Source organism: Lutra lutra, chromosome 6 (genome assembly GCF_902655055.1).
Source record: "Lutra lutra chromosome 6, mLutLut1.2, whole genome shotgun sequence".
Lineage (NCBI taxonomy): Eukaryota > Metazoa > Chordata > Mammalia > Carnivora > Mustelidae > Lutra > Lutra lutra.
Window position 1 is genome coordinate 40,065,753 of NC_062283.1, and position 23,300 is coordinate 40,089,052.

General features: G+C 38.5%; 1 protein-coding gene across 6 annotated transcripts in view; it reads right to left on the bottom strand.

Moving 5' to 3' along the window:
* Nucleotides 1-23,300, bottom strand: part of COL19A1 (collagen type XIX alpha 1 chain) — a 325,663-nt gene that overhangs the window by 40,474 nt on the left and 261,889 nt on the right. For 5 of the 6 annotated variants that reach the window (XM_047734919.1, XM_047734921.1, XM_047734917.1 and 2 more), the window contains 17 exons: nt 22,105-22,140; nt 21,957-22,010; nt 21,232-21,285; nt 19,766-19,819; nt 18,979-19,068; nt 18,006-18,050; nt 17,824-17,901; nt 16,206-16,241; nt 16,045-16,098; nt 15,683-15,736; nt 14,267-14,308; nt 10,277-10,381; nt 10,141-10,194; nt 9,827-9,880; nt 4,516-4,569; nt 3,062-3,115; nt 803-847 (listed from right to left, as the gene is read on the bottom strand). In XM_047734919.1, coding sequence (XP_047590875.1) covers nt 803-847; nt 3,062-3,115; nt 4,516-4,569; nt 9,827-9,880; nt 10,141-10,194; nt 10,277-10,381; nt 14,267-14,308; nt 15,683-15,736; nt 16,045-16,098; nt 16,206-16,241; nt 17,824-17,901; nt 18,006-18,050; nt 18,979-19,068; nt 19,766-19,819; nt 21,232-21,285; nt 21,957-22,010; nt 22,105-22,140 — 963 coding nt within the window. The remainder of the gene's footprint in view (nt 1-802; nt 848-3,061; nt 3,116-4,515; nt 4,570-9,826; nt 9,881-10,140; nt 10,195-10,276; nt 10,382-14,266; nt 14,309-15,682; nt 15,737-16,044; nt 16,099-16,205; nt 16,242-17,823; nt 17,902-18,005; nt 18,051-18,978; nt 19,069-19,765; nt 19,820-21,231; nt 21,286-21,956; nt 22,011-22,104; nt 22,141-23,300) is intronic. The other variant, XM_047734920.1, reaches the window with a different exon arrangement.

Genomic DNA, 23,300 nt, shown 5'->3' on the forward strand with positions numbered 1-23,300 from the left:
GGCAGAGAGGCAGGCAGAGAGAGAGGAGGAAGCAGGCTCCCCGCTGAGCAGAGAGCCCGATGCGGGGCTTGATTCCAGGACTCCGAGATCATGACCTGAGCCGAAGGCAGCGGCTTAACCCACTGAGCCACCCAGGCGCCCCTGAATTTGGTTTCTTAAAGTATGCCTATGAGGTAGAATGAAAAAGAGCATTCAGCCTAGATCAAAGCTCTGCTGTGATTTGAGCGTGGGCCCACATGAGGGCAGACTTGCTACAGAGAGCGGTACCTTTCCTCTCTGCCGCCGCCCTGACAAAGTGCACATCTGTCTCAATCGCAAGCATAAAAACATTGATAGCTCTTGTACATTTTATTCACTAGGTGCTATATAAATAGAATTTCTCCACATCTCAGACATCATGGGTGGTAATGAACACATGTAGCCTAATATCACATTCTGTACCAACTCACATTGCCAGAAGGGAGCTCTTTTTAAAGCCCCTCTTTTCTGTGACTGGGGCTCACTGAGGTCACATGGCTTTCCCAGGGTCCCCCAGGCAGGACGTGGGGAGTTGGGGCACACACTCAGGTCTCCTGAGTCCAGAGGAAGGAGGCCTATGGTATGCAGATCTGAGTACTTCATATTGGGCTGCGCTTAAGGGGAAAACTCAGGTCTCCCCAAAGCTGGGTTGGCTACCATTCATAGGTATCCATAAAAATCAGACACCTTTTATCCTGGAAGCATCGAAAGGTTGTCTGATCTCTGAGTTATAGAAGTCTCAAGCTGACACATGAATTTAAGTTTTAAAACTGGAGAAACTCACCGGTGGTCCGGGTGGTCCAGGTCTCCCAGGGGGTCCCTCACTGCCCTGCATGGAATATAGAGACCAAAAATCAATGGTTTGCCCATTTTGACACAAAGTTTATGAACCAGATTGTGCTTGCTCAGAGAGCTGTACTCTGAAATCGATATGATTTTGTTTCAACCTTGCCAAGTCTTATTCAGCTGGGCTTTCCCTTTCACCTGGGAAAATACGTTCCTAGACTACAGGAAAGGTAAATGCCTTTTCCATACCCATTCAGATTCCCACTGGGAGAGCCCCAGGGATGAAGCTTAGTTTCCGATGGAGCCAGACAACCTGGCCGTTCCTGTTCTGGAGTTCAAGTGCAGTCGAGGAAACTCCGCTCATTTGGGGGTGTAGAGAGGCATTCCTGCAAGCAGTGGCAGGCTTGGGGAACTGGGCTTTCTGGGTCATCCCCTCACTTTTAGCCTTCACTCCACCACCTTCTTCTTTTGGGACCCAGAGGCCATCCGTATAATTCGACTAAAGGAGAAAAATCACACCCTGTGTTGTGTCTGCAGGAGGAGGAAGTTTTTTCACTCCCTAAGGTTCTACTGGACTTGGTAACCAAGTCAGGTACACCCCGTTGAACAGCAGTGACTGTTGTACAACACTGTTTAAGGGAAATGTTCTGTACAGTTTAAACAGCCTCAGACATTCTGCTGGCAGAGAAGCAGCCTGAAAATGGAATTGTAAAAAATGAATTCAAGTTGAAACTTGAAAAATGGATTTCACTTTTATTTTTATAAAACATACAATGCTTATTGATCCATACTAAGCAAAGCTATTACAGTCCCTTTGGTGCCTTTAACCAGTGTTTCCTGGAACTGTGCTTTTCTTTCAGGATAATAGCCTCATAAAATCTATAAATTCCTTCATGTCAGGGCAATGGCAAGAAATGGTTAATTAAAAAAGAATCCAGACAGTAAGATTCCTACTTACAATGCCCCCAAATTTCAAGGAATTTAAGTCTGTTTCCATGAATTTGATGAGGGAATTCATTCTAATCTGCCCATATTTTTTTTCGATAACAAAAGAAAGTATCATAAAAACTGTTTCTATCTTTATCAATGAAAAGAAACTGTAAAGTTTTTATTGCAATGGATCTGCCTGAGAATGAGTGACAACAAGTATATTGTATCTTTTCCCAAACTGCTTTGATGGTGGCTATCTCTCTAAGACATGTCATATTCTGCTGACTGCTGGCAGTGTCTTTCAGAGAATTATGTCATAGTTCTCATGAACTATGAGAGGACAACAAACAAGGAAAAATATGTGCCTATTGAAAAGACTCTTTTTTTCCTGGCACAATTAAAAGTCATATTTTCATTCTCGGTTGTGCCCCAAAGCTCATCTCAGTGTGGAATTCCCATTAACTTCAAAAGGCAAATCTCTGACTGAATAATTTCCATAGAGAACAGAGGAAAAAAGGCTGGTGGGATTGGGCAAGTGTCTTGGGAATACTATCAGAAAAAAATGTGCAGAGACTATCTAAAATAAGCACATGGCTCCTTTCAACTTTTTTTTTTTTTTTCCTTGGAATCCCTTTGCTTCTTGATGCCATTATGCCCCATTTTGGTCATTTCAGGGTAGACGCCACGTGAGATTCTTGATGCTTACTTACCAAATCTGAATACCTAGTCTTATTCACTCTCTGGCTGTATGTGTCTGGGCTCACACTGTGGGGCTAATTTAGACCTAAATTGGGTAAACATATGAAGCCCTGGGGTTGTCCTGCCTGAGATTCCTCTGTTGCTGGTCTTCTCTTCAGACCATAGCAACCCATTTGTCCAATCAACCGACTCCACAGGAAATAAGGGTCCTAATTCCTTAGTGATTTTCCCCTATGACCCTGGAAGGACAGAACTTCTAGACTTTCTCAGCAAGCTGTCTGAAGCCTTGGCACCTGTGGCTGGAACTCCCTGCTACAAACCATGGTACCCGCACCTCTTCAGGAAGCTACCTCCACTCCATGTTTCCACATAACTAGATGCCCAGGACCTTGAACCCAGTTTGGACTTTTGCTATATGACACCAGTGTTCTAGTCATCCTTTTTCCTAGGAACCTGTATTCAGACCAGATTTTGTACCTGTATCTTTCCAAGTCCATTACCAGAATAGTTATTCCCTGACGTTATTCCTACTTTCAGGCTTTGTCTGATTTTATGGATGTATTAAAGGTCTAACCTTGCCATCCCCCAAGCCCCAATTCAGAGAGTAAGTGAGGCGTTTCCCCTGTACCTTGTCACCCTTTGCTCCCGTGGGACCGGGATGTCCAGTTCTTCCCAACAAGCCCTGTAAAATACAAAACTAAGTGTGTTACAAAAAAACAACTAAATGGCCAAAGGCATTGGAAGTTGGTTGCTAAAACTGATATATTTTGAAGGTCATTTGATCCTAATTAAATCAGTCCTAAAAGCTTATATTTCTTCAGGATGATACAGCAGCTGTATCCTGCTGATAAGCCCTTGCAAGGGTAAAATTTGTATTTGTGGTCGCTTTTCCACCTTGGCCAACCACATTTAATGACCTTAATTGGAAACTTTTGATACATTTAAGAATTTAGCCTTGCTGTTTAAATGGCAATTTACATAACATTATGCTTTCCTAAATGAGCTATAATTTTGGTAGTGATCAACATTCTAAATACTTCAAGATGCGGCAGAATTAACAATGTGCATATTAAGTTACGCGATATGCATTTTACCAATGGAAAATAAAATTTAATTTTAATTCTTTGAGAATGGATTAGCTATAATTTCTATAATTTCTATGGTTCCTTTCACAACTCTTCTCTCCACTTTTAATTTTAATGTACAATTTAAAGCCAGGTTTGTTCTACATAACTGTGTTGAAAGCATAAATGATAAAATTTTAATTAGAGTGAATCCATACTTTAAAACACAAAGGAACATGATCACATGCCTACTTGTGAGGTAAAATATCATTTGCATAGGAACTCACAAGAATTGCTGGAGAAGATGAGATTTGCATAGGGTTGCTAGAGTTAGCAAATAAACATATGATATTTGGGACAAACTTATGCTAAAACCATTTATTTATGTGAAATTCAAATCTAATTGCATGTCTTGTAATTTAACCCACCACCCTAGACTTGACAGCCCCACGTTAGTGACAGGTTGGATTTAACAGCTAAGAGAGGAAAAGAGATTGTTTCAGGAAAAGAGTATAAGCAAAGACACAAAGATCACAAAGTTATGTTGAGGGACTGTGAAAAAAAGATGTGCTAATTAAAGTAGAGGGTATTTTAATGGATAAATAGGAATAAAAATAAATCAAAGATGATAATCCTTAGCCCACTTTTCCCCTTTAAAAAAATATATTCTTAGTTTATGGTACTTAAGAGTGTAAGGGTGTAACCATCTGAATATCTCTTCCAAAGGTTAATGCCAAAAAAGTGTAACTGAAACATAGAATGCTCCTTTACATCTAACTTCTACTCAAATAGACTGCTTTCTGGTCTGGTAGAATCCTGATGACAAGTCTCCATGACCCTGAGGAGCCTTAAAGTAATACTAAATGAAAACCTGAGACGTAAGATGCTACTTTTCTGGGCAAGAGCTGGAAAATCTACAGGTAGAGGCAGAGAACAAGAGGCAATGTGGCATTTAGTTCACCCAGCCTCATCCCAGCAGATACGAAGTGTGAGTGGAAGAGCTTTAGCAAATACTCACAGGGGGTCCAGTGGGGCCTGGGGCACCTGGAAGGCCTGGAATTCCTTGAAGGCCCTAGAAGAAACAGTTCCTATCATAAGGCTGTTACATGGTTAGAAACAAGGCATTTTAGTTGATCAACTATTTTGACTATTGAAATCCAACATCTATGTTGGCTGGAAAACATATATATGATATACAAATGCCCATTTTCAAAGAGTAAGGATGATGAGCTAAAATGCTATGACATAGAATCTGCAACAAACATAATTTAATGCATTTGTTGATTCAGAGAGCATTTCTGAGCTCACAGAGCCACCCTGTCAACAAGAGCATCACTGAGAATCTGGCATTGCTAACGCACGGACATATACATTTCAAACTGGCAGAATGCCATCAAAGAAATACATGATTACACCAATGCTTCAGCTAGTGGGAAAATGGAATATGTTTTATGATACAATATCTAGTTTAGCTGAACGGTTCATTATAAGAAGAAATTTGGCTCATCAGTGAATTTAAATTTAGAATCCTTTAGTGGCTTAAGCATAAAAGTGAATGAATATCTCCTCCTCCTTTTTCTTGGATTTGTAGAATAATGCTAATTATACTGGATAGGGTTTAAGATACTGATATATTCATATATTCAAGGAAGAATTGGCAAGATTAACTGGTGTCTTGTGTAATTAATTTTGTTCTTTTTCCAAGTGTGTCAACAACAGAATATTAGTTAAATAAGTTACATAAAAGAATATAAAATATTTTACAACTATTAAAATCATGTTTCAGCAAACTACTGGCTAACATAGAAAACTGATAGTTACAAAATGTTTAGAGTAATGTTTAAATTATTAGAAATTTACCAATGAACATAAAAGATGAGAATGATAGAGGTGCAAAGAATCAAATCTGGAAACTTTGATGTCAGATGTGTTTCAGAATTCTGAATTTTCTGATTTTTTATAAAAATAACACTGCTCACACTAGATATTACAGAACACTCCCAGTGGTGCCCGGGGCAGGAACCTCTAATAAACACACAAATATTTCTGTAGCAAAACATGATATTCTTATCATGTGGGATAAATAGATTGGCTCCATATGATTTCAGGTCAGATTCTGCTGCCAAAAAAATTTCCTGCAAATTTGGAAAAAATATCCAGGGTTTTCAGAGGCTTCTGAGCTGTGGCATTATAGATGAGGGGTGTGAATCATAATATTACTATTACCAATAGTCCTCCCTTAGCAGTACAAATAGGGATAACTTTTACCTTTTTAGTACTTTTGTGCATTTCCCAAATTTTCTGTAATAAACTCAGATGACTTCTATAATTAGAAATATTATACTTTTAAACACTCTTGCTATTTCAGATAACCATATGATGTGTCAAGGTCTAGCCTGAATGATTCCACTCTTTCAGGTTCTAATTTTCTTTACTGAGTAATGTTTTATACTACCAAACCATTCATTGTTATAACAAAGTTCCTCTGCCTTTTATTGTAATGAAATATGCATTTTTAGACACATTATAAATATTAGGTGGAGTGGCCATGGTAAAAATACTGCATGTTTATTTTTGAGAATTATGCAGGACCAAGGTTCTCTCGAATCAAGGTTCTTTGCATCGGTGTGATCAAAGACCAAGCTCTGCTGGACCTGTCCATCTCATGCCAAATGGAATTGTATGTTACTTCAGGTTTTCTCATGTGATATGATGTGAAGAAACACCAAAGAGAATCTCCTCGAACATGCTGAAATGCCTCATGAAATAAGAGCTTTGGGCAAAATCTTATGTATGCTTGTGTTAAAGAATGTGGACATGTTCTTTCTTCAGGATGATATAATCCTCACTAACAATGCTGTGTGTGTGCACGTGTGTGTGTGTGTGCGTGCACATGTGTGTATGTGTGCACATGTGCATGTATGCACACATGTGTGGCTTGCAAACACTGGAATGTTGCATTGTCTCTTTTTACTCCCTTACCCTTAACTTATTTATGGGTTTAAAAATTGAAAGGAAACAAATTTCCTTTGCAAATGGCACCTCTAAATGTCTGGAGATTATAAATGCCATACCACAAATTGCTTTATCTCAAAATACCCACATTTCCATAAAACCCTTTCTATATGTACATGTATAAGATATGGTTGTACATATGTATTCTTTTTTTTTTTTTTGCAACTTTTAGTTTCATTCCTGTATCAGTCTAGAGATGCTGAGTGAGTCTTTAGGTAGTTTAATTTATAAGCTTGGGACTCATTAACCTTTGATGACCACATTAAACTTTAAAATAAACCTTAGTCCATAAATAAAAAAAAAATCATTCTCAGCAGTCTTTCTCTGAACAAGCTGAAATTTTGTAGTAAGGGTAAAACTTACTATGGATGCATAAAGGGCAATAAGATAATTTTAGAAGACAAGATGGTCATTAAAGAAGATAAATACATATTAAAGAGTAGGACAGTCAATTTAGCATATAGTGCCAAACTAAAATACAAAATAGAATTTATTGCATAGATATTCAAGGATCATTAGAGCTAAGTTCTTTCTCTGAACTGATATTTTGGTTTTGCAAGTCCTAGCTCAGTTGCTACCAAAGAATATTTATTTTTCCATTGCTATAATTTATGGTTGACGATATTTTTCATGGCCTATTTATCAATTATTGCACTGAAATATTGTAGGAACATCTTCCTTCCAAGCAAGAATTCACTCTGTGAGAGGTAAGTGTGCTCTATTAGTGTCTTATAAGTTGCTACTTTGATTTGTGAAACACCTGCAAAAAATGTAGAGGATAATGTCACTTTTCTCAGAGCAATGAGCAAATAGGCAGCTCCTCTAAGTTCCCAAACAGATTAAAATGAAGACATAATAATTAGAAGTCCTCAAAGAGATGGAGTGTCCCTCTGTATCTTTTCACTAAGATTAGAACAGATATCTGAGATTTTGTACAACGAAATATTATATACATATTAAAAATAGTATAGTTTACTGGCCAGTTGGAAACGTACATGTTCTCAGTCAAAGTTTCATTCACCTAAACAAGTCAATAAATTATAATTTTAGTTAGTATCTGAGTCCAAGTAGATACTACTCATTGAGTCTACCCAAGTAGATGATATTCATCACTCTCTATCTGTCTGAATTACTATGCTTTCTTAGCCTTATTCATATAATTCATGTGATGTGAAGAAATAACTGAAAAGAATCTTTCTGAAATTGCTACATATAATAATTAATATAATAATAATTTCCCATATAATAAGAGTCTCATGCAAAATTTTGTGTGTGCTCTGTTAAAGAATCCAAAAAGTATACAGTAGTTTGCCTTTCCATGGTTTCAGTTACCCACGGTTGATTGCTGTTTAGAAACACATGAACTTCCCTCTGACTTATCTCCAGAAGGTCAATGGCAGCCTAACACCATGTCAAAAATGCCTACATCATTCCCCTTAACATCATATAGGCATTTTATCATTTCACATCATCACAAGAAGGATGACTATAGTACAAAAAGACACTTAGAGAAGGAGGGAAATGACCACATTCACACAACTTTTATTATAGTATGTTGTTATAATTATATAATATATATATCTATATTATATATATTATATAAATATATAATTATAATTATAATAATATATATATTATTCTGATTTACTATTCATTATTATTGTTAATCTCTTACTGTGCCTAATTTGTAAGTTAAGCTTAATCATATGTATGTATGTATCAGAAAAAAAACACAGCATGTATAGGTTTTGGTACTCTCTGCAGTTTTGGGCATCCATGGGGGTCTTAAAACATATTCCCCACAGGTAACAGGGGTCTACTATACTTAAGAAAGAGCATACTAAAATAGTGGCATAATAATAATGATGCATTTCAGTTAACCAAGGGACCAAAGTATCCTGTAGAATCAATCAAAATTAACTTCTAATACATTCAACTTGGAGTCCACTTGTAAAAAACCTGAATTCCCGTTATTTCCTGATCCTTTTGTTATTACCTTCTCAATTGCCTCTAACACCTACTCCTTGAATCTATGCAGTTAAAAGCTGTTAAACTATTAAAATCAGATATAGGGCTTGTACATTAGTGAAACTTCCTGTGGAGCATAAAGAAGCAAAAGCTCAATATTTCTTATTTTGAAAATAAAATGCCCTTACTGCTTTATTTATGAATGAAAATAAATGTTGTATTTCTTTTAATTTGGAAAAAAGCAAGCTAATTCTCACAGTTTTCTCGAATAGGATCAATATTAAAAACACTAACACATGGCGACAATTTGTAACATGAAATGTAACTGACTCAAAAAATAGACCTACTTTACACCGTTATGATTTTCAGTACTACCATCAAGGTTAATATATGCCAGATGGTTTACTTACTTTCATTAAGAATTATTAGCATCAAAACTGTTTAAACCAACAACAATTCATCATCGTAATTGGTTTTTCTAAGTGTTAAGGTAAATTATGCAGGAAAAGAATGATATCCTGAGCATCACCATGGCTTAGAGTCAGAAAATTATAACATTGTCTCCAAAGTACATTTGTCTTTGAACCTTAGTCTAGGGATGAGTAGCTGATCTAAACTAGTTGAATCAGATCCTTTTGATAGTTTTGTTTTTCTCCCAAGAGTATGAAAGTTGAGCAGAGACACAGACAAACCAAGGTCACTGAAGTTGAATCATGTTACAGCAGTATCCCAGGCAAGTTCTGCTGAGTTTTGGAGCTGTCCCTTGTCCCTAGGCAGGTTGTCCAACTGTCCTTCAGTTCCACTAACTACCTAGGGATTCCTTTCAGTACATCCTGGCTTTTATCTCGATGAGTTGGAATTGCTGTCTGCTACATAAAAACAAAAACATAGTAACTGAGGGTCAACTCTGTGCTTTATTTTCCTTCTCTCAAAAATTGAACCACTGATAATAAACATCAATTATCATTATTTAAATTGCATTGAAATTTGAATTTGAAAGAACCTACCTAAATCTTTGTTTTTATTTGATTTGGCATTAAACATGAGCTACAGGGGCACTGGGGTGGCTCAGTGGGTTAAAGCCTCTGCCTTTGGCTCAGGTCATGATCCCAGGGTCCTGGGATTGAGCCCCGCATCGGGGCTCTCTGCTCAGCGGGGAGCCTGCTTCTTCCTCTCTCTCTGCCTGCCTCTCTGCCTACTTGTGATCTCTGTCTGTCCAATAAATAAATAAAATCTTAAAACAACAACAATAACAAAAACCTGAGCTACAAACAAGTTGATGTTTTTCCTCTGCATCCTGCAAAGAGATTCAACAGCAGCACTACACTACCAGAGAAGAGTCTTACCTCATCACCTTTCTCTCCAGGTATCCCCGGGTAGCCCCGCTCTCCTTTGCTTCCCTAAAACGACAAGAAATTCAGCTAGTATACTGAATCCGTTTTGTCATCTTTTAGAACAACAAAAACATCTCTTCTTCGTACACTTGGGACAAGCAATTTGGACAGAATCAGGGCACAAAAACAATGACATATGCAAATGGCTTTTTACACCCCTTTTCCAAAATATTTCTCATAAAAAAGTAGTGTGTTTTAAAATTGGTTTTGTTTTTTTCCACATTGAATTGGAAGGAGCACAGGGAATGGAGGAGAAACTGCCTTACCTTTGGTCCCTCCCTGCCTGGGATTCCTGGAGGACCCCGTGGGCCTGTATCACCCTAGAGGATGGAGCAGTACAGAAATGAGAGAAGGCACTAGGTGCAAACTACATGGCCATCAACATCCAGCCCACCTCCTCACCTTCTGGGCTGTGGAATCGTACTTTCCAGGCTCACCAGCGCCAGTTTCTTCTCCTTTGTTGCTTTTCATCCCGGGAACACTGGCTTGGCAGTTGCCACAGAAGTTCTAATGAGCAGAGATAAGGTTACTGAGAGATTCATCACAGCAGTCTATAAAAGTGAGGTCTGATCAGATCTGAATCTTTGTCCGAGACTGATCCTGCCATGGATACATCACTACTTTCAGAAACTTAACTTATCCAATTTGCAAAGACTACTTTTTGTGAGGTAAAAATTACATATGAAGCTAGACAATTTTATCTGTTTATGATATTGGTGACCCTCTATTTTTTTTTTTTTTAAAGCACGTCAGGGTGCCTGGTTGGCTCAGTCTGTTGACCATGCGGCTCCTGATTTTGGCTCAGTCACGTTCTCAGGGTCCTGGGATTGAGCCCCACTATGGTTCCTTGCTCAGGGGGGAGTCTGCTTGTTTCTGTCTCCCTCTCCCACCCCCTGCTCATGTGTGTACTCCCCCCCTCTCTCTCTCTCTCTAAAATAAATAAATAAATAAAATTTTAAATACAAAGCATATCCATGATGCTATGTAAGTGAGAAATTCCAAATATATAAAGAAAAGACACGTAAGTCAGGAAGACAAACTGTTTCAATTGTTTAGCAGCCTGTTTTAAAAGGGAGGCAGTACTCAAGTTCAGGATAACCAACAAGATTACAGACCTCATAGAACTAATAGTATAAACCATTAAAGAGGGAAGAAAGAAAGAAAGGAAGGAAGACAGAAAAGAAGAAAGAGGAAGGAGGGAAGGAGAGAAGGGAGCAAGGAAGGAAGGAAGGGAGGAAAAAAGGGAAAGAAAGAGAAAGAAAGAACTGTGAAGAAAGGATTTCTCCTTTTGAGAACAAAATTAGTTGCAGGACCCTGCACACAGTTTACCAACATTGTCAGTGGAAGCACTTATGTGAGAAATAATTATTTGAGTGATTTGGACTTGACTCTACGTCAAATCCAAGCACAGATAGGAAATCTAAGTGGAATTACCTTGCCATTGCCTTCTCTGTAACCTTTAGCTGATCTGGAAAGGCTTGAATTTAAGTGTCTGAGCTCACAAGATAAACTTCTTATCACATTGCTAGAGAAAAAGTGCTTGTGAAAAGCCCTAAAAAGGCTTATTTTTAAATTGTTAGAATAAGAATATGATCAGGAAAGCCACAGAATAGGGATCACTGGGTGGAAGAGATAGTTTAATTTTAACAGTTGACAGAGGGTAGGACAGTATTAGCCTCTCTTCTTCCATTCTTTTCACCAAAGGGAAGGATCTTGAAATGTAAAAAGGGAACAGAAACTTGCCATTAATGAGAAGCTGGCAAGAAAGCTCATGGCTAATGAAGCTCAGTATTTTTGCTCAGTGAATACCAGAATAAGTCTGATTTCCAAAAATACCCTCCTTGGAAGACTAATTCTGTATACTATTGAAAAGGTTCTGAGGCAATTTCTCTAAAAAACGCTGGATTACTAAAGAGCTCTCTTCATGGTGGTCCATTCTTAGAGCTGGTGTATATAAAAGGGAGCTAGCGTGTGCAACATTTCTCAGAACAAATTTTGCCATCAGGATCTTTTCACAGAGCTAATGTGTTGGTAGAGGAAGTAAAATAAATATGTTTAGAATTGTAGATCCATTACTTATAATATCTGAAAAACTATGAAGAGAGAGAGATGCCAGGAAGTTATGAGAACCAAGAAGTTTTCTATATTCCAAAAATCATGGAGAAGATGAATTATTTCTGCAGCAAATAAATGTGGCATATCAATATGGAGCAAAACCCTGGTATATCAACACTCAGCAATATTTTAGAGTGGATTATTCAATTGATTGTTTTAATAAAACATAAAAGAACAGTAAGCATTATGAGTCACTAAAATTTTCTCAGAGTCACTTCAAACAGACCCCATTTTCTTTGGGTTAGGGTTGCCAGAATGGTAAATCAAGGGAAATGATTTCATTGAAGGTCTTGAAAAAAGTCTTTAGATTTTCTTACAGAGACAATAAAAATGCACCAATTATTAGCCAATGTACAGTCTCATTCAAAGAGGGACTGATACACAGATTAACCCACGTGAGGTCTCTGAAGGGGTATCATTTGGACCTGGAATTATGTCAGTTCTTTACTACATTCTAACCAAAGATATTTTTGAAAACAGAAAGCAGATGACCAAGCTTGCTAAAGACTCTAGACAGAGATGGAGACTTAATGCATTGGGTAATAGGATCAGAAATTAAAATTACGTTAGGTTGACCTAAAAGATCCAATCTCCAATCTAAGTCCCTGTATTTGGACTTTGCTTTGGGGAACTCCGAACTTTCCCTTTCTATGGGATGCAGTTTGATGGGACTTTCAGTTGAGGTGTCTTGCCTCAGCTGTCCTGGGACCCAGAACCTCATTAAAGGGATGCTGCCCTGGTGGAACTATTAATTATGGCCACTTTTGAGGCCTTTGGAGTCCTGGTTCTTATCAGAGCCCAGTTTGGTCTTTTTGTCTATTCTGTAAACCACCCCTATATCCTCTGGGAATATTCATTTCTGCTGAAGTGTGCAAGTTTTGATCCTAACTATTCTGGAATAGTGAGCTTTAACTCTTAGAGTCCTGCCATTTCCAGCACTGCTGCTCTTGGGAAGAACCTCAGACAACGCATGAGGACCTGGGTTCCTGTGTTCCTGTTGCGCTCACTAGCTGTGTGACTCTGAGGAAGTTACTTAGCTGCTCAGAACTTCAGTTTCTACTGTATAAAATGGGGATACTACCACAGTCTAGATTTACAGGACTTCTGTGAAGATTAAGTGAGATGGTGTAAGTAAAGCAGGTTGTTGTCTGCCATGGAACTGTAACTCAACGCATATAAGATCTTCCTAAAATTCCCACAAATATTCTCTTTTGACTTATAAGAAAATGTTGACTTTTGAAGGTCTTAGAAACCTCCTGTAATTTATTTTTATATTGATATTCATACTTATATTTATATTTATATATATGTTCTCAAGTTTTTAATCATCTAGCAAGTACTTATACCAGAATTCTTGAATCTTTGGATTTAAGTCAGCAAATATTCCTGCCTGCCTACTATTATGTAAGTCATTGTACAAACCACTGGGCTAAATGCTAGGAACATAAAACAAATCACTTTTATATACAAAAAGTGCAAGTGTGTGTATGTGCATGTATGTACTCATATACACTGTCTATTCACAAATAGACAGGACACATAAGGTTTGAGTATAATGTGAAGGGACAGCTTTTCACCTGGGTCCACTCAGTCTTAGCATGCCATGAAAAAATATTACAAATACATAACTTTACAGTATTGCGTTATCATTCTCCCACATCTGCATTACAAATAAAACACAGGGCAGTATTAGAGACAAAAATGGTAGCCAGATTGATTCCTTATGAGATGAATAATAGATAGAGATAGTTTTTATTTAACAGAGTAACAAGTGTTAGGGCAGTTGTTGGCTTTGGAACTTTATAACTCACTTTGTAAAATCCCATGACATCAAAGTTCGGCCCTGCAAGCTATCGCCCTATTGAGCTGTACTGGTTTTCATCCTGGGACTGGCGAGGGTAGGTCCAAGTGAGAAGGATTAGGTTTCGCAGTAGAGAGCCAGGACGTAAACACCCATGAGGTGAAAGCTGTCCCTCAAGGGGACACTCAAGGGTGTTGATGACACTGCTCCTTCGTGTAGCTCATCTCAGAACTACTACCTTCACCCACCACCCCTTACACCCAAACTGACTAGGAGGTAGAGAAGAAGAGTTGGAGGGATTAGTATAAGTGACTCAAGAGATATAAAAATGTGTTCCTTTTGCTATCTTAAAGATGTTCTGCCTTTTAAAAAATTGAATTGCTCAGGCCAAGCAATTAACTCAATTTCTGGTAAAGATTTCCTTTCTGATTTTTCCTAAAAATTAACAGGCCATTTTTTATATAGCAACAGATTACCTTGAGCAAGACACCGATGTCTCCCAAGAGAGGAAGTGCAATCTGTGTTTAAGGAGAAAAAATCCAAATACATGTATTTATACACATAAATGCACATAATAGAATACAAACATACAATCTAATGTAGCTGTTTTTCCTCAAGTGTCATGCTAGTTGAGATTTGTCATGAGGCTTCTAAGAGCCTCACTGTCAGAATGGCTGGCTTTATGTTCCAGATCACAAAATAGGCATATGACACTGATAGGACTCCTAACTTTATTTGAGAAGTATTCACTATTCCTCTACAATGAACATGTAAAGACACCCATATTGTGGTTTGGAGTCTGTATCTCTGTTTTATGTTTTTATGACATGGTAGCTTTTCTAACAACCCTCAAATATTTTTGGCTTTAAATAATACACGAAAGTGAATCATTTAATAAAAGGATGTCACCACCATGCCAAGCAAATTATCAGGCCAAAGAAAAGTCTAGAATGAGTCTGCCTTAATGTTCTTTCTCACTGAAGTTCAAAAGGGCCAACAGGTGACTTCTGTGATTCGCAAGAGAGGCGCTGAGGGAATTCAGGCGGTGTTCGAGACTCATGTCTTAAAATGTCCTTTCGGAGAGATGCCGGAAACCCAAGTAACACTTTATAAGAATCCTAGATGATGCACACATATGATTCACTTGGCAGTGAAGTTAAACTCAGGCCAAAATATGCCTCTGCATGTAGCATATAAAGGCACATAAGGCCCAACCAGTGTGGGAGGGAGAAGGATTTGTGAGACTTAAGAACTGAGAGGCCAGATTTGGATTTCATCATACAAAACTCTTAATACAATGTCATGTACCATATGGCCTCTCAAATTATAACTGCCGATTCTGAGGCTATTTAAAGGGATTTCGCTGTCGCTCAAAGCCAGGTTCATCCTGAAATAAAACTCTGGAACACACATTTAGTGCCTAAACCCATATTTTAAGATCCCACTCAGGCTGGTTTTTATAATTTAATCATTTCAGTGTTTTAAAGCTGCGGAATCAATGGATACGTATCATATTGTAGGTAACTTACCTGCAAACTTTCATTTAGAAAAGTGAAATTCATTTAGTCAGTAGCCTTAGAAAGAACAGAAATTGTGCCTATATATTTTAACTCAGTATTCCATGGGATTGAGACATTATGTGCCATGGTTCAGCCCGGGGCAAAATTGTACAGCTGAATTATACCCTTAGGAAATAAGTATTCATCACACACACAAAAAAATGCTGATGCAGCTTGAAATTTTTTCCCCTCTACAAAATAATGGGGATAAACAAAATCACCAAGCAGTCACTGAGCATTCTAATTAGTTTGGACAGTAAAAGTTGCTTGGTAGGCTGTTTGGCTTCTGGGTGCATTAAAGATACATAAATCAGGCATAGTCTGTTGACTTACCGGGTCACCTGGGGGGCCTGGCAGACCTGGCTTTCCATCCCTTCCTGGAGCTCCCTGAAAACAGAATCATCATGTTCAAATCTTTTCACAGTGGCACAGGTGTGGATTAAAATGGGGTGGTGGGAGGGGCGCCTGGGTGGCTCAGTGGGTTAAAGCCTCTGCCTTCGGCTCGGGTCATGATCCCAGGGTCCTGGGATCGAGCCCCACATTGGGCTCTCTGTTAAGCAGGGAGCCTGCTTCCTCCTCTCTCTCTCTCTGCCTGCCTCTCTGCCTACTTGTGATCTCTGTCTGTTAAATAAATAAATAAAATCTTAAAAAAAAAAATGGGGTGGTGGGGAAGAGGAGGTAAAGACGGTCCTTACATCATTCCCTGGGGTCCCTGGAGTTCCTGGCAATCCAGGGAGACCTCGAGGACCCTGGAAGAGGGGGAAAACAGTTACTTCCAGGGACAGTTTTTTCAGTAATTTTCCCCAAGTAAGCAAGCTGGATTCGTGGTGCCAAATAACTTGGTTAAGCAGCTTACCTGGATACCTGGCTCTCCAGCTGGTCCTTGGGAGCCCTGAGTAGAATGAGACCCAATAGTCAGAATTCTTCTAAGAATGTCATAAATTATCCAAGTGGGATAAAGGGCTATGTATTGTAATTTTCTTATGGAACAATAGGGCTTGGCAACCTTGCACCCCCTGAAAACTCTCTGTGAAGTCAGCCAAGACTTTTGGGTGACAGGTAAACATTTAAGCAGATGCCTGTTGCTGGAAACATCAGAAAGATTTTGCTCAGATGCCCAGGCTATCTCTCTCGGTACCATCATCTGTCCCTGTATCTTCACGACCACACCGTGCACCCAAATTCTATGTGTTCATAAACTGGCTGCTGACAGGGTGACTGGCTCAGGACTTGCTTTCCTTTCGGCTTTCTACCTCGAGTCACTTCCCCCTTTGAAGAAATTGCCAGAACCAGTGTTCTGATTCTGCCTACAGGAGTAGGCAGTAAGGTATCAATTATCGTTCTTTTCTACTTTAGCAAATTGGAGTTTGGGGCAAGCAACATGAGGCTGGGAAATGATCAGTGAATCTAACGCTGAGGGCTTCCTCCCTGCCACGTAAGCACAGACCATGGAAGGAGGAGCTGACAACCTCAGGAAGTACATGGCTGGGTTCTCAGCAGCTGACTTCAGCAACTGCTCATCCACATTTCCTGTCTTATTTTTTAAAATAAAGATTATATCACTGTTACTGTCAAAGCTACTTTTTGTACCTTTTTTAATTTATAATGTGCCTTTAGTTATTAATAAAGTTTAAAACTTTTTGCTTCAACCTCCTTCACTCCTTTAATCATTCCCTGATCTGTTCTGTTACTGTGTTCAATCTCACATCTCCAGTGGTCTTTTACATTCTTGCCCCAGAGAATCAATCACACACAATGTAACCATTCACTATGCCTTCTTCGAGCTCTCAGGATAACTTTTTTACAAGGCTGATTTCCCAAAGTAACGCAGTTAGAATTAGTGTTTATTTCCACCTTTCTTGTTCCAGAATCTTTATGTTTTTATCATAGTAAATAAGAAGTTCTCCTATTACTATTTAGTCAACAAGTGTGCATACAGAGCCCATTGTTACCAGGCACTGTCCTCATAGCTAAAACACATTACAAAACTGCCCATGCTCTGTCTTCCCTCTTATAAATGACTTCTAGTCTCTCTTCCTGAAGATATTACTTAAAGATTTTTGACATCATCTCGTTTAGACATGCTCCATTCACTTACAATATCAACTTTCAATTTTATTCTCACTAAAAACAAATAGTAATATATAAAACCTAATCTTAGGCACTTGGATCCTCTTACAAACACTCATTTGTACTTTTTAATATATAGAACAGAGAAATAAAGGGTTAAATAACTGCTTCTAACTCCAAAGCCGTTGTGAGACCGACATCTGTCGGTCAGAAAACAGTCAGCACTGCCCCTGTGCTCAGTGATGTAACCTCAATGCTTATCACTTGTCTTCCTCTGACTTGTGCTTATTTTAGTTTCCTCCTCTGACCATTTCATTCCTTTCTCCTGATTCAGGTTTGTCACTGGATTTTATTTGATTATCGGAATTGACATGATTTCAAAAACTTGATGGAATTTCACTTACTGTTCGGCCAGGAACCCCCACCCCCGGGGGGCCTCTGTCACCTGGGGAACCGTGGACGCCTGGCAGTCCTCGCTCACCCTGTACAACCAGAGGCTTCTGTTAGTGTGAGGCTCGGGGGACATGAAATTCCAGGCTGGATTTTCTTATTAAGTCTTTGGAAATTATCTATGATATTTTCATACCTTTGGCCCACGAGGACCAGGGGTTCCAGGATTTCCATCTAATCCCTAAAAGAAAAAAAAAAAAGGAGGTAAATACATTTCTTTTTTTTTTAAAGTTTAAAATCATCTTAGAAGTTATAACTCAAAAATGTTTCATTTTGCTTCATCCTTCTTGAATAAACGCTTTTCTGTAAAAGAATAAGAAACAGAATACATATTTCGCTAGGTTATAGATTTTGTATACTTACTTTAAAATATAAGAGGGGAGGTGGGGGATGGGCGAAATAGGTGAAGAGGATAAGAGTGTGCTTATCCTGATGAGCACTGAATGATATATGGAATGGTTGAATCACTATATTGTATATTTGAAACTAATATAACACTGCAGGTACTGGAATTAAAATGAAACCTTAATAATAAAAAAGATATTTTAATCTTTAAAATGAGGCATCTGAGAATGAGAACTATTTATTATCAACAATTCATATGAAAAGTCAAGGAGGATGAGAAAAAAGATTATGTGAAATGGCATATTGGTTACTTAGATTTCCCAGCTCTCCAGTTCTTCTGTGGCCTGGAAATTGCTTGTGCCACAAGGACATTTTCTGCAAATGACCATGAATGGCTTTCCCTGCAGAGCCTCTGGAAAGAAAATTTCAGGCTGTTCTGTTTTAAAATAGTGTCCTAGGAAGCCTTATGATTTAAACTAGTGTATCCTACTAGCTCCTTGGATCCCTAAAGGATTCATGCAGAAGATTCAGGGGGGTCTATGAATCTTTCAAAACTTCATGTAAAATGGATATGTGCATTTTATTTTCAGAAGAAAGCCCTTCAGCTGCACCAAATTTTCAGAGGTTAGAACTCTGACCTAAAGAACAAGATGAATATTTCTTTTTCTGCAGTCTTCAACTTTTTCCTTTACTTGTGATCTGAAACTGGAAACTCCCAAGTGGTAATTAATGAACTTGCAAGAGAGAAAAGGGCAGGTACTTACTGGTTCCCCCGGCAGGCTCTTCCCTGGAGGACCAGCCTCACCTTTTGGACCTGGAAGCCCAGGAGGGCCTATAATTCCACCTGGATCTCCCTGAGGAAAACAAGGTAAGATTCTTCATTGCTCAGGTTTGTGGCGGGAGGTGTGGGGGCAGTAGTTTCCATTTCCAGTGCTTTGACTTGTCATCATGGCCAAACTTCATTTTCTCATTCATTCACTTGTTCAGTAATATGTACTGAGGGCCTCATTCATGCCAGGCACTGTTCTAGTCATCTTAAATACATTTCTATTTTATGGCAAGTTATGTGACAATAAGCTTAGCAGTATCATGCCATATGCATGTATATAAACATATGCATAAAAAGGGCCTCTATTCAGAAGTTCTTTAGATGTCATTATGTTTTCTTTAAGTTATTTCCAAATAAAGGTTCAACATTAATCTACTATTTCCATGTATAGACAATAAGAAATGGGTCCTGAAAGACCGGGACTCCTTAGATCTACTCTAGAGTTGGCTGCTGAGCTTGAAACAGACTTTCTGAGTCCTGAGGTCTTCATCTCTAAGTCTGTTCATTTTGTCACATTGTGTTTCTGTGTCAGAATGAGAGCTGTCATAGAGCACAACTCCAGGGGGGCATCATTCATGCCTTCATTTCTATGTCTGTCTAGCTCTTGCACAGTCCTGGCAGCCTTGTCTTATCCCTTCACTCTTCCAAAGCCCTTATGATCCTCTGTCTCTTCCTCCTACCAAGCTGCTTAATTTACAAAATTGGTAAAATGGAAGTTATACCTTTTCTCCTTTAATGCCTTGCTTTCCTGGGATACCATGTTCTCCTGGCAATCCCTAGAAATTTCAGAATTAATGGGAAAGAACAATTAGAATATCTCTTATTGTAAGAACAATTCTATCGGTGAGTCTTTGTCTGGAGAACAGAACGGTAAGACACAAACTATGAGGGGATGGGCTGATTTGGGCGTGTTAAGAGGAGAACGCATTAGTGAAAATATGTGGCTTGTTTCAAGTGAAGTGACCTGGATGTAATGGAGAAGAAACCAAATAAGGGAGAATTGAACCAAATGCCCCATCCATTATTACTGCCAAGGAAAGGTGGAAGGATGGTGGTTGGTAGCATCACATTATGATTTAGAAGGACGATGGGATAAATAAGAAAACACATTTTTACTATGCGTGGCAACAGTGGCTCTTTCTCTTTTGATTTTCTTCTCTTCCTCAGCTCCAGCCACTATCACCTAATTGCACTTCTTGGACAACTTATGTTTCCACCTGTGTCACCAGTGCTTTCTCCCTTTTCATAACATCTCTCCATTAGGTACACCTCTGCTGGCTCATTAAATGGCTTGGGGGAGCAACAAAGCTTTGCTTACAAACTGAGTGTTCAAAGGGCCAAGGAGAACAAATGAAAAGGAGACCTCTGGAGACTCAGTCAGGAAGCATGGAGGTCATGGGGCTATTCTCAAGATGATGAGAAAAGGAGAGATTCTAATAGTTGCATAGAAAGTGCTGGAATTGTGACCAGATAGAGATCGGTTTCCAAGAAGTTATGGCCAATCATTTCTCTTATTTTGCTCAAGTGAGGATGATGGTGAGTCTTAACTCCCAAATTGTCAGAAGGCCAGGCTAGGGAGGTCGTCAAAGGAACAAAAGGCTTAGCTGGGGGAATGGATAGAAAAATATATTTGAAGGACATGAGAGAGAGAGAAAGAGAGAGCCAGACAGAGACAGAATAATGAGACCACTAGAATTAGCTTATAATACAACCTGAGGACTCTTCACCAATGGCATTAGAGAAATCTTTTTAGCCAAAAGACTTGCTCTTTTTAGAGGCTCTTGCAAGAAATCAACAACAGAAGCTTAAGAAGTGTTTTTTTGGATGGCCATGCATCATGAAAATGCTAGTTTTCTGTCTTAGTTTTCCCTATTTCTTTTGATGTTTCCAGTCTCTGTTACCGGTGGTGCAACACTGACAAGCCTGTGCAAAATGATAACGTAGTTAATTTGACTTCCAAAGACTGATTTATTAGGCTAATGATATTCAAAAGGACCTCATATGAATATAGGAAGGTACTAGCCTTTCTAATAGCCTCTGACATCAGGTGTGGTTGGTTTTGATAGTAGAGATGACCCATGTCTTTGGAAAAGGTAATATAACTCAGTCACATGAAAAGATGTGGACATTCTTTAAGACATAAATTTAATTTCCACATATCAAAGACACCTGTATTTGCTATACATACAATATCTCCTGGTGGTCCTCTGGGTCCCATAGAGCCTGCAGGTCCTTGTGGACCCTAAAAGAGAAGGTGATATGTCTTTCAACTCTGTTAAAAAATAGATTGTAGCCGAATATATGTAAAACATGGTGTGACCTTATCTGTAGAAAGACAGGCTTTCTATCATCCTACCTTTTCTGAATAATTCTGAAATGTGCTTTGGGCTTATAAAGATAGTTTGATCATGTTGTCCTTTAAATGGGTTTTTCCCCACCAGCAAGCAAGACCGGGATAACCTGCCTTACCCATTGGTAGGAATGCATCACATTAGTCTTTCCCATGCCTCCTGACGGCTGGTTTTTCACGGGACACTCCTACAGAATCTCACACTGGGGACCACAAGCATCTGCATAAGTCTGGCTGAGAGATTGAATCTTGACTCCCATTCACTTTAAGAATATAGTTCAAGGTCATAGGTTTTGCTCACGTTCTTTACTCTAAAGCTTTTAGGGATGATATTGTGGGTATGCTTTGAAAAAGAGTTTAAAAACCCTACTGTGAACCAAAAGTCACAATACTCTGCATGTAATAAATGCAGCCAATAGGGAGAAATCGTCATGGAAACATGATAATGTTCCTGCGAACATTTTTGAAGAAAACGGGTAGCATAGCAGAGCCCTTTGTTTTACACAGAAATGGCTATGATTCCAAAATTATTTCTTCTTTTGTCTCATTTACTTCTCATATACCTTTAGTCCTGGGCTTCCTATTAAACCGGGGGGACCAGGATCTCCAGGTTCGCCCTGAACACATGGGTGGGAAGGAAAGTGAAATGGTTACTTTAATCTTCAATATCTTATTAGGTTGGAGATGCAATGAAGAAGGGCAGGAGATTACCTTTAGTCCCTGTGATCCCATTAGCCCAGGTTCTCCCTGTAAAAAAAAAAATCACCATTTATGTAATGTTTAAACTTAGATGGGGATGAGTATCTCTAATACTTGAATTCACCTGCATTTCTACTAAGTAACATAATCTAGGGGAATTTTGGATGACATGATGAAATCAAGGAGAGGTCATTCTAAAACATGATTTAAAATATTTATTGCTGGGGTGCCTGGGTGACTCAGTGTGTTAAGCCTCTGCCTTCGGCTCAGGTCATGATCTCAGGTTCCTGGGATTGAACCCCACACTGGGCTCTCTGCTCAATAGGGAGCCTGCTTCCTCCTCTCTCTCTGCCTGCCTCTCTGCCTACTTGTGATCTTTCTCTCTCTGTCAAAGAAATAAATAAAATCTTTAAAAAATATTGATTGCTAAGATGTGAACAATAGCTCCTTATTTTCCTTCTTTCATTTAAATTCAAGTTAGTTAACATATAGTGTAATGTTGGTTTCAGGATTTCCTTTTAAAACAGTTTTTTTCCCCCAGTATCACTTAGACTCTATAATCACCATAGTTCATTAGCAATCACTGCATTCTCCACTTAGATGACATTTTCATGACTTGCCACCAGCTAATCTTATATCTCAGAGGATTAAAACCTCAGATTAAATCCTCAGGGGAAAAAGAAAGATTGAAATTTAAGTTGATATTATGATGATTCTATCATTGGGTATAGGTACTTAATGAAAAAAAAAAAAACCCAGAAAAAAAATTAAGGTTACACAAAAGAGGACAATATTGGCTACTATGAGTTTGCTTTTCTTATTTCCATGACTTCTTATTGAACCTTTTGATAAAATCATCTTGTTTGATAAATAAAATCTGTATCATCAACAAATTTTTGAAAAAACTGTATCTTGCATTTTTATTTTGTATTTTAGATATCATAAGTGTACATCTTTCAAAATATTTACATCCAATCACAGGTAGTAATGGTGAAAGAAAATATATTCAGTACTTAAGCCAAATGGCAAAGCGGTCATCACATGATGAAACTTAACAAGGTTTAAAATTTCTCATTTATTAAAATAAGTCAAAATTCACAGAGGAAAAAGTAAAATGCTCAGAGAGCTTATTTTATCAAACCTATTAGACTCCAAAGTAAACATTTGAGAATCAGAGAGATAGAAATCAATGGAGTAGAAAACCCGAG